Below are 12,180 nucleotides of genomic sequence, written 5' to 3' on the forward strand. Positions count from 1 at the left end.
AAATAAAGTTTTATTGACATCGCCATCCTCAGCATTTACATCCTGTTCAGTGCTGCTTCTGGCTGCAGCTGCAGGGCTTAGAGCCACAGAGCCCTTTAGACTCCCAGAGCTGAGAGCATTGACCTTTTGCCTTGTTTGTGAAAGAGGTGACTGACCCCTGTGCTCGAGGTGGCCTTTCCGTGCCCCTTAACCCATAGCATAGGTCTCTGTGCCATCCTCTCCCTTTGCTGTGGTGTGCACTTCCTGGTACATTTCCGTTAGCTCTTGACATTTCCAGAGCATTGGGTCTTGCAAATTGAATTTGCATGGCACCAGGAATAGACCTGATAGTAGGGTGTGGGACACTCCCTATGGGGACCCTGCCCAGGGGCATAAGCTTACTTTTCCAGTCAACTCCCTGAACAGTGAGCCTTTGTGGGACAAGGTACTTCACGACATGACTTGACCTCTCTGCAGTGCACCCAATCCCTGCTTGGCTCAGATGTCCCCCAGAGAGGTTGTGTGAGTGTCCCCAGTAGAGGCAGCACTCTGTGTGGTGGCATTGACATGGCATCCAGGAAAGTCAAAACCAGAGAGGCATGTCGGGCAGTTGGAAGCAGATGTCTGCGTCCTTGGGGAGAAGGATGGACTAGACACTCCTGCAGGGGGTGAGCTGAGAAGCACTTCCTTGGCTTTTTCACAACCATACATCCTGCATGCCATGCTGTGTACCCATGCTGAGCTGAAGCCCCAGGCTTTGAGTCTCCCACAGCTGCTGTGTCCTGGGGCCAGAGTAGGATTAAGCAGACTTCATCAGGAGAAAGCTGAAAACCCTGGTTGCGGGGTGGGGATGGCACAGTCATAACACACCTGCGCATGAGGCCCCTGACTTAGAGCCCTATAGCAGCTGTGACAAGCCAGCTCTGGTGACACTCATCTGCAATCTCAGCCCATGGGGGGTAGAGGCAGTAGGATCAGTTGTTTAATTATCCTTGGCTACACGGCAGGTTCGAGGCCAGCCTGGGCAACTTTGTCTATGAAAATAAGACAAAATGAGGTCTTGACTCTGAGCATCACAGTCTGTACCTGGCACAGTTGCCCCACCCAGGTAAGAAACCCCTCTGTCCAGAGGCCATAACTGCAGGAGACCCCTGGCCAAGTGTCTATACAGGGCCCTGTTTGACTGGACTGTGCTGAGGACCAACCACGCTCTCCTCAACAGGAAGGACATGGGAGAGGCTGTTTCTGTGAGATTCCGGGCCCTGAGACGGCCAAGAATAAACCCTGTCCTTGGGGAAAGCCATGGAGACTGGGAACCCACGGGATCTCTGCAAACACCAGGGCTGGCAGAGGACTCTGATCCTCTACAGCAGCTGCTCTCAATCTGTGGGTTCTACATCAGAGCTCCTGCACACCAGACATTTACATTACAGTTCCTCACAGTAACAAAGTTACACTCATGAAGTAGCTATCCAATAAGTTTATGTTGGGATGACAACGACATGAGGAACTGAAATAAAGAGACACAGCATTAGGAACTGTAAGAACCGCCATTCTATAGGAACCCAGGCATCTGCACTCGGTGTCTGGAAGTGTGATAGGCTAGACTTCACCCTCATCGATGCCAGCATGTGGGCACCAAGCCTAGGTTCCACCCCAATGCTTACTGGATATGTGCAGGCCTGGTTCCATCAAGAAGTAATAAAGGAACCCTTGGCAAAAAAACACTGGGTACCAAACTGGTCAGGAAAACACACCCCCTCTGCTGCAACTCCTCTCAGGAGGGCTAGTCTTTCCAGGAGGCCCCGGGTATAACCACACCTTGTCTCCCAGTGCTTGCCCATTGGTGTCTTGGCCATATTCAGATTTGAGGACTTTGAACAGAATAGCTTCCAGCAGATTTGCATCAATGAATCCAACAAGTAGTTGCAGTTCTACTTCATCCAGAGCACCTTCAAGCTGGAGCAGGTGAGAGTGGACACCTATTCCCCAGCCCAGCCCAGCCATCACCCTGAATGTCAGCTGTGTCCCTCAGTATCAGCAGGATGGGGCCTGGGCACCGTAGTTTCCCCAGGACCTAAAGCTATGTCCTTGAACTCAGTGCCATGCTCAGCCCTTCCAGCCTCTTTCAACCCTTCTGGATGCTCAACTGCTCCTGCAGCAAGGCAGCAGTGTGCACATTCTGTCACGTCATTTGTGTGTGTGTCTACAGGAGGTCAGAGTCTGTTGCCTCTGTTCATTTCTTTTGCTGTATTTGCCTTTCTGAGGAGGCAGGACCCACAGGTATGGGAGGCAGCCACATGCATATTCTGCAGCCATGTCTGATTCCTCTGAGCCTCAGTCCCACTTACACACCTACCCTCCAACCTCCCCACTCCATGTCACCCCTGGGGCTCTGTAAACCTTCCTGCTTTCTGTCTTTATATAACTGGTGACACTCCAGCCCTCAGTCAGTGGTGTCATACAGTGTTAGTTTGTCTTTGCACTGCCTGGAGGTCTGACTTAGGAGAATGGCTACCATTCTCATTCCTGTTCAAGGGTCAGAATCTGAATCCTATGTAAGGCTGAATAATATTCCAGCACATGGCTGTGCCATGTTGAATTTACACAGTCACCTATGGATCTTATATTTTGGCTTGTAAACACACACATATAAGACTCAAGTGACACCCAAGTGGAGAATTGCTGGAGTCCTCCATGGCTTTCTGAACCGTCTGAGAGACCATCCTGTCCACAGTGTATAGGGCACCATCTACTCATAGCTCACACAGCATGAGAAGATTAGTGAGGATTAACCTGGCTTCTCTGTCTCCTACTTTCTGCCACACTAGCCCTAGCATCTTTCTGTATTGCAGTGAATGTTTAGAACCCAGGAGGATGGCAGCTTCCTTGCTCAAATATAGCAAGTTCCTCCTTGCCTGCTTTGAGACTGAGTCTCATGCAGCCCAGGCTGTCTCTGATCTCACCATTAGTTAAAATGGCCATGAACTCCTGGTTCTCATGCCTCAGACGTCTCTGAGTGCTGGGTGACAGGTATGCACCACTCTTAAGTCCTGCCACTGGGACAAGAGTGAGCAGAGCCAGCTCTGAAGCACACACTTTGCTGGTGTCAGTGATGACTGACTTATGATCCTTTCCTCCTTGCCCATGGCCCTTCTCCTTGGTGCATGCCATCCTTCCTCCCTGTGACTCATGGGGACACCAAGCCTGAGAATGTCAGGAAGAAGTTTACTTACTTCACTGGGTTGGAGGCTGTTAGGTTCCTGCGTCAGTAGGTGAGATTCAAGCTAGAAGGTTTGTGGCATGAGAAACGGGAACAGAACTGGCATGGCAGGAACAATTGTCACCTGGCTCTGAGAAGACCATGTGGGCAGAAACTCATCGTTGGGCAGGTAGTGAGCTCAAGACCAGGCTGGGCATTGCTCAGCGCATGTGAACAGGTATGTGTACATGGACATGTGTTTCCCCCACATGGTCACCACTTATCCAGGCATGGTGAATACTCCAAGGAGCTTTTTATGTTTTAACATTGTGTGTGTTTGTGTGTCCATACATACATATACACACATACATTCGTACATATACACGAATACACGTACATGAAAACACATGCATATACATGACTATACACATTCATGCTCACACACACATATATACACACCTACATGCATACACACATGCACACACACACATACACACACATACACACATACACGCATACATGCATACACACATACACATATACATACACACATACACACACATACAATACATATACACACATACAAATACACCTATACACACATATAGACAGACATATACACACATATACATATACACGTTAACACATACATGCATACACACATTCATAACCACACGTGCATACAGACATATACATATATACTCACATACATGTAAGCACATGAGTGGAAGCCAGAGGACAGCTTGGCCCTTGTTTCTCTCCTTTTTACCACGTGGGTCCTGGGGATTGAGTCAAGCTCATCAGACTTGACAGCAAGCCCCTTTAACTGTAGAGCCCTCTCATTGGCTGCCAGTTGCCTCTTTCCACAAATTCTATCCATGGTGGGATGTTTAGAGTTGTTATTCTCATGATTCCTTCAGCAATAGCGCAGACATCATTTACACTGCATTAGGAGTTATAATTCATGTAGATGTCAGGAGAGCTGGAGGCGTGGATCAAGAAGAGAGCCCACTTTCAATGTCATTATGTGGTATTGCCTTAGGCCCTTTTATACACTCCCCTGACTTTGTCTGAGTATATGTTTTAGGTCTCTCTATGACTGTGCAAAGAAGTAAGAGCTAGGGCTGGGCCACAAAATAGGAAAGTACTTGTTCATCCAAACACAAAAACAAAAAACAAACAAAGAAACAAACAAAAATAGCTCTAGAGTTAAATATTGGTGCTAGTACTGAACTACACAGCCAGAAGGTATTTTTCTAAGTAAATAACACAATATTGGGGATGACAATATGATCAAATATCCTACAACTTAAGTTTGCAATGTTACCTACATTTTATAAATCAAGTCTGACCACCATTTTGGTTGTTTCCAATCATGTCTGAGTGCATCATCACGGGAATCCCAAGGAAAATCAGAAATGGGTTCTTGAAGCTGTTGCACAGGGCCAGTATAGACCTAAATACCACAGAGGAAACCTTGATTCTTATCTCAAGGGATCATTCACCATCCCTCTTGTCACATAACTTATGACAAGAGGTCACCTTTCCTAAACTTAGCCTTTTTCCCGAGTGCTGCAGAAGGGAAGACCTGGTGTCAAGGGGTCTGGATTCACACCACAGGACACTGAATTCATTTAAATAGGTGTAGTTTATTAATGCACACACCAATACAGTTCAACCAGAGCAACAGCTCACAACTGTGTACTGGACATTGCTAGGCCCCGCTCATTGCAAGATCCACATGGGCTCATGCACAAGTGCTGGAAATGCTGCTGTCTATGGCCCTGACTCAGGACATTTTACACATAATTGTTCCTATTTTCCTTGAATCTATTGGGTCCTATGTGAAGAATACACTTGGGGAACTTGTTAAGATTAACAAACCTCATAACATACAGAACATAACAGGGTATGTGACCAGCACCACACAGTTCAACGTCAGAGTTTTTTGTTCTTTGTTAGTGTTTTTCTTGGCATTCATGATGTGGAGGCGTATTACAGAACAATAGGAAAGAGCTGGCTGCTGTGTAACAAATTCGCTGCTATTAAGGTAGGTATGGGGGCAAGACCTCAGCAGTAGCCCTTAAGATGGGAAGGAGATGATGTGTTTGATAACTGAAAGGAGCTGCCTCAGCTGTGTTTCTCTGCTTGCTCAGTGCCCATTCAACATCACTCTGTCCCTGAAGAGGAACTCAAGGTCTGCCCCCTGCTGCCTGTGAGCCAGGAAGAGGCACAGAAAGGCAAGGCCACAGAACTGGTTTCCAATCCCTCAGTAGTGCTGGATTTCCAATAATGTACTTGTATACACAAATACACTGTGGTAAGTTGCAATAGATACTAATCATTTCTCACATAGGGCAGCAGTTGATTGACTACAACTAATTCTATTAAAAAAAAGAAACCTGGCTCTTGTAGAAATATATAAAGAAATATCTAGGATGGTGGGGGATGAATTCTGCCATGGACTGAACTCGTGGAAGTGGGGTTGGGAGAAAGATGCTGGTTAAATAGCCCACCAGGTTCACATTGTGTCAACTTGATTTAATCTAAGGACAAAGAAGTGGAGTATCTCTGATCGATTTCTTCTAGTCCCTTTAAAGCATCACTGGAGTTTGAACTCAGAACTTCACACTTCTTGATGGGGCAACTACACTCAAGGAAGCTTAAGATTTTCATAGGCACAGTATTATGCTACATATACAGAGTAGATAATACTAAGATGTTCAGATGGTAATGTCCATTTGTATGCACTCTTAATGTGGACCTAAAAAAAGAGAGATCAAGGTCCTTAAAATAGAAAGATCAGTTCCAGTTGTTTTCTACCATTCCAAACAGAACGACTGGTAGGGATAGAATGGTAAATAATCGAGAATTCGTAGATGATGCTTTGAATGAAGTGTGGATTTCTGTGCTGGTTTAAAACAGGGTCTCAAGTATCACATGTTGCCCTCTACCTGGCTGGCCAGGATCACTTTGAGCCTTGATAAACCTCCTTTCACTTTGCAATGAATAGGCTTATAAGAGTGGCCTCCAAGGACTGTGCAGACAGCATTAGCCTTTCACAGTTGAGGTGTATAACCCACAACTATAGTTTTAGCCATGTTTTTCCATGTCTGTCAGCTATTTCAGATTGTTGCTGTTATATGCCTGACAATCAAGGATGCAGAAAAATAACCTGATACAGAGTAAGGACATGGTGACCACATGGTGATCACATGGTGCCTCTTCCGTACGTTCTGGATGAGGTTTGTTAAAATTCCAATATTGCAAAAAGCTTTATATAGGGCCCATCACATTAAGGGTCACTATGCACTGTTCTATCTAAAATGGCCTAATCAGAACTGACTCCCATATAACACTTCCTGCAATCCTCATATGAGAAGCTTGAGCTTTTAGTTTTGACTTTTTCTTTTCTCGTTCTTTCTTATTTTTTGCTATATAAGTTGAGACAAAGATAGTTAAGGCCATGAATTTGCCCCCAAAATTTGAACTACGGATGTGATCAATCAGTGTTAGTGGGTGCATTCTATAAAGTATTCATTTTTTACCATGATAGATGCTTTTGTGTTTGGTGGGGTGGCCATTTCCCAGTGTACAGGTGCTGGGACCTTGCTCTATCCACTTAATGATGTTTATAGCCTCATTTTAGACGTTTCTGTGCACCCTCTATATCTCTTGTGTATTTTATTTTTCTGATAGAAGCTCATGGTACATCTTACTCAGGCCTGTGAGCAGTGCTCCTTTGGTGACATTGGTGCAGAGAGGAGAACCCCACAAGCAGCATGAGGTTCCCGTCATTGGTGGCTCCAATATTGCACTTTCCTCTGCCAACAGGTCTCCACACATTTCCTAGCACCTTAAAGACTTCAACTCTTTCTCCTAAGGAATTTTCTGGTAATTGTCGATTGCTAAGCACATGACTTCATGAGTGTTCCCGTAATACACACCCATGTTGTAACCTACCATGCAGACTATTTCTTGATGTGATATAAAGCACCTGTACAGAATGAGACAGGAGAACTTTTGACTGCATATTCAAGCTGGTGTGAAATCTCAGGAAGTTTTAATGGCTAACATTGGTGAATGAGGACAATGTGAGTTAGGATGAGACATTTTTTGGGAAAGATTTGAAAGGAAACATTCATTTAGATGCATAGGAATTACTAAGGTTTTATAATCAAGCCTTGAGGAAAATTTGGCTTTGGAAGCAGGAGATGCTCAGTGGCTCTGCCCCAGGAAAGTCTCCTGGAAAGGGCACCTCTGCTTATGCTCAGTACAGGGAGAACATTAGCAGGAGGCAAAGTCTGCTCCCCATGACATCTGCTGTCCCTTCTTGGACATTCTATTGTCTCCTAGAGAGTTCTGGCATCCTCTGTGATGTCACCAGTGTTGTAGTGACAACCAGTGCCCTAGTTTCTCTCAGTCTGAGTCTGGCGGTTACAAGCTAAGACATGTTTTCCCGTCTTCGCAAGCTTTTTGGGAGGGGGAACGTCGATTCTGGAGAGACTAGAGTGAAGGAGTCTGGCCTTTCGTCTCAAAGTAATGATGGACAAAGACAGCACTTCTGGGGAATGTGGAGTAAGTTCTGGGCAGTGTATTTTGAGCTTCCTGCCAGGGTGGCTGCAGGCTTAAGCTGACCTTTCTAGCAATGGGCCACAGCAACTGGAGCATCTGAAAAGGAATTGAATTTCCACGAATATCACAATTCCCTAAAGTCAAGGATTTCAGAACTTTAGTTTCCCCATCCCCACTGGGAGGATATGGTAAGGCCAATGCTATTATACTGTGAACTTCTGGTCTTTACTTCAGTTAATTTGCTCTGTTACATTGATATAATAACACCATCAGTGGTCATGGAGGGTCCACCTTTTCTGAGTTTAGACAGGGCAGCAATGTATTTCACTATCATTGCTTCTTTAAATACAGTAGGTATCTGACAGTAGTAACAGGGAGAGATTGTGCTTCAGGCAATAATCTTATGTTCTTAGACCTTCTCCGATTTCTTCTAACTGGCAGGGTCATCGTTTGCTTTATATATTAGAGGTTGTATGTTACAAAAATTTTTCTACAATACCAAAACTATTTGGAACGTGTAGACCAAGATTCAGCCTGTAACCTATTCGCACTTCTGGGGCATTTGGTATTTCACATAGGGACACTGATAAGTTTGTTGAACATATCCTCCCTGGAAATGCGTTTTAAATCCAAAGTTGTTGCTTTAGAGTATCAGGGTAGGACATCTGAGTGTCTCCAATCACTCAAGTTTTGTGGATGGTGAATTTATCATCTGAGTTCTGAAGCCACAGGGGTGAGGGTCCTGAAACCAAGCTGTACCCTGTTCAGCTGATAATAATCCTGGAGAAGCCATCTCCGTGGTACATGTAAGCACGTGATGTCCAGCATAGGGAACACCTGGCTGCTTACATCTTTTGGTCTCTATAGAGTAGTGCGAGAACTGAGATCCCCTGAGGAGGTCTCTTAAGCATAGACCAATCGCCTAGCAGTGACACTGGGTTCCAGGCTTGTTCTCCTGTTTAGGCCTCACTGTGATCTATGTACACTCTATGCATTCTCCCCATGCAGGTTCACTTGTGTTCTTCTACCTACAGACGCTGGGATAGAAACATCTTCCCATGGCACTGACCTAAGCAAGAATCAGGCCATGAAGGAAAAGGAGAAGCTGATTAAAGAGCTGCAGCTCATTACCGAGGAGAGAAATGACCTGAGAGATCGCCTGAGGTTTCTGACAGAGAGATCCATGAAGAACAGGTATGAATCACACCAAATGCTCTTGTTTCATTCCTGGGTCTGCAAGGTCACCTTTTTCTTATCCTGTTAAGGTTTTGGGTTCTAGAAAGCTGTGCCTCCCTAACCACCCTGTGCTAAACCTCACCTCCCATATAGTGGAGATTCAGAACCTTACCCTTCCTCAGGAGTGAGATTGAAAATGGACTCATCTGCCTCCACTTATTTAAAAGCAGAACATGTGGTCTGAATGAAGAATTCAGGGATAAAGTCAGGGAGAGTGAGTTCCCAGTGTGCATTTGCAAAGCCCTTGACAGCTGGTGGCTTTGCAAGATTGTAATTGCAGTGAGTTTATGGTGAGTCTCTGTACTTGCTAGGCAGGGGACTGAGTGCTGGAAGATCCAGGCAGCAGCCTGGAGTAATATAGGACCCACCCTGAGTTCATATATTCCTAAATGCCGATGTTCATTGTATTCTATCATTTGGGGCCAGGCCACACTTCAGGCCAAATCCATATTACGAAGACCTGGAGAGAATGGAGGAGGCGGTCATGTCAATTCTGCACAACTTAGAGATGGAGAACACTGAGGTCCATGAGAACAACCATAAGCTGAAGAAGGAGATTACCTTCTCTAGGTAAGTCCTGGTCAGAAAGGCTATCACTTGTGGAATGGCCATTTCTGACTTTCTTTGTTCTGGATTGGACGGTCTTCAGCTCTGGTTCTATCTCTTGTGCTATTTACCCATCAGTGTTCCAGGGTCATTAGGGCTCAGTTTTCAGTTCCATATGTCACCAAGGTTAAAGCCAATGACAAGTACTAATTTGACATTTGCACTTGGTTCTTATCCCAAAGGTGCTTCCTACACAAGAGGTCACATGACCACAGAGTGTCAATTGTTCAAGAACCAAGAAATTGTTCAAAACTCTACATAGGATCCAATCTATCACATGGATATGCAATTTTAGATATGTTATTCATCTGTCACCATTTCTAGACTGCAGCTTCAAAAAGAGCAGCAAAATATGCTTGCACAATAATTCAGTTTCTGAAAAGTGGTTAACTTCCCAGAATACTTGTGCATAGGCAGAGCAATGAACAATTCCATTACATGAGGTGGTTGGCTGGTTGTGAGTGTAAATTAGAAAGGTTACTAAAAGACTGTTACTCATCCCAGGATTGTCTAGGCATCTTCAGAAGGCTCTAGATAGAACAGTACTGATTGAAGTCAGCAGAAGGTTATTAGGCTGACCTGGACCTATGGTGTCACACCAGGTTTTATAAAATTCAGTGCGTGGACCACATGGTTAGCATGACCTTCTCTTGGTTCTACTGACCTCCTTTGAGGGTGTTGGCCCACTACTAATTGATGTTGGCCCCATGCATTGGGCTTTCATGGATAGTTGTAGATCCATGTTCTTTCTCAGAGGTGTGGACACTAATTGGTGTCAGGCCAAGCAAACAATTTATTCTTCCCCGAATTAACTCTTTATGGTTTGTGCAGCAGCCTTATATGTATCAAGATGCATTTTATTAAGTCTTCATGGGTATCTGGGATCTGGTAGAGTTAGTGGGACTTGGGAGTAGGAATGGGAGGAAGGGCCAGCATGATCTTACTATGCATACTGTATTTCCATAAACCTGCTTAGCCAGCTCCTGATGGAGAACACATGTAGGAAGAAGTTGGTCCCCCTGAAGCAGGAGAGCAAGGAGGTACATCTTGATTGTGCACTGAACCAGAAATATTTGGTTGACTGCAACAAGAAAGATAAAGACCATCAACGGCCAGAACCAGCATTATCAGGTAGGGATGAGCAGATGTGTTAGCTTAACAATATCTGATAAAATTTGCCAATTTGATACATCTTTGCTTCTCTTACCACCTTTCTAATTTACACTCACAACCAGCCAACCACCTCATGTAATGGAATTGTTCATTGCTCTGCCTATGCACAAGTATTCTGGGAAGTTAACCACTTTTCAGAAACTGAATTATTGTGCAAGCATATTTTGCTGCTCTTTTTGAAGCTGCAGTCTAGAAATGGTGACAGATGAATAACATATCTAAAATTGCATATCCATGTGATAGATTGGATCCTATGTAGAGTTTTGAACAATTTCTTGGTTCTTGAACAATTGACACTCTGTGGTCATGTGACCTCTTGTGTAGGAAGCACCTTTGGGATAAGAACCAAGTGCAAATGTCAAATTAGTACTTGTCATTGGCTTTAACCTTGGTGACATATGGACATCTCCTTTCTTCCTGCAACCCGATGAGGTCTCTTCCCATTGCCCTGTTCTTGGTTTGCACTGGTATAAGTCTGGGTCCCAGATTGGCAGCCCACATTACTGTGAGGCTTGCTGGAGATTTTGCCCTGCCCACAGAGTTAGCAACAATGATATCAGTTAAAAGGTCCATGTCGACTGTCCAATAGAACTGAGGTGGTAGAAGGCAGCATTCTGACAGCTGGCTTGCATTTCCCGACCAAATCAGTGTCTGAAAAACTGCCTTCCTCTCCCAGGTCTCAGAAAGTGCAAGAGAGCTGGAATTGGACACACCCCAGTAAGAGAGCTTCCTGAAGAATAAGTTGCTTTCTCAGGAGTCCCTGATGACCAACATCCTGAATGGTAACAACATTTTTTGGATGAGTATTCTTCCTCAGAGTTAATTTGTCATTTATTAGAGACCCTAAATTTATATACCACTAAGCCATCCTGACTGATTGAGGTCTTACTCACTTTCTTCTTCAGAAAACAGCACTTGAGAGACAACTTGGGGGACCGCCTTTCATTATTTGTGCTAGAGGAGAAACAGCAATACGTCTGTGCTTCTAAATGTTCGTTAAGAATATGCTGTTTAGAAATATTTTTGTTATGATTTTAATTGAAGTTTTCTTTTTGTTGTTTCATATTTATATGTTCTTGTTACTATTTTTACTTTCAAATATTTTTAAATATTTTTATTCATTTTAATCCTGTTTTGTTGTAAAAATGTATTTGTTATGAATAAAAATTGAATTCTATGTCTTGACTCTTAAGACTATCTTTCTTACTCAAGGGTTCTGTCCCTTCCTGTGGACCTAGAACTTACAGCTACAGATGGATCTCTGCATGTTCCATGGAGCCTGGGCTAATAAGTGAATTCAAAGTCACCAAGGTGTACCCAGTGTGACAGTGTCTTTTGTGTGGATAATGTGGCTGTGTCTCGGACACACACTTTATGATGTAATCACTGACACACTTTACCCAATTGTT

General features: G+C 44.3%; 1 protein-coding gene across 1 annotated transcript; it reads left to right on the plus strand.

The window, feature by feature from the left end:
• The first annotated feature begins 7,602 nt into the window (after positions 1-7,602).
• Positions 7,603-11,948, plus strand: LOC147998979 (uncharacterized). Its single transcript, XM_087595978.1, has 5 exons — positions 7,603-7,759; positions 8,791-8,950; positions 9,419-9,562; positions 11,448-11,553; positions 11,677-11,948. The coding sequence occupies exons 1-4, from the start codon at positions 7,633-7,635 to the stop codon at positions 11,503-11,505; spliced, it is 489 nt and encodes a 162-aa protein (XP_087452104.1). The 5' UTR covers positions 7,603-7,632; the 3' UTR covers positions 11,506-11,553; positions 11,677-11,948.
• Positions 11,949-12,180: the final 232 nt, after the last annotated feature.

This window comes from Rattus norvegicus, chromosome 19 (assembly GCF_021556685.1).
Source record: "Rattus norvegicus strain SHRSP/BbbUtx chromosome 19, alternate assembly SHRSP_T2T, whole genome shotgun sequence".
Classification (NCBI taxonomy): Eukaryota; Metazoa; Chordata; class Mammalia; order Rodentia; family Muridae; genus Rattus; species Rattus norvegicus.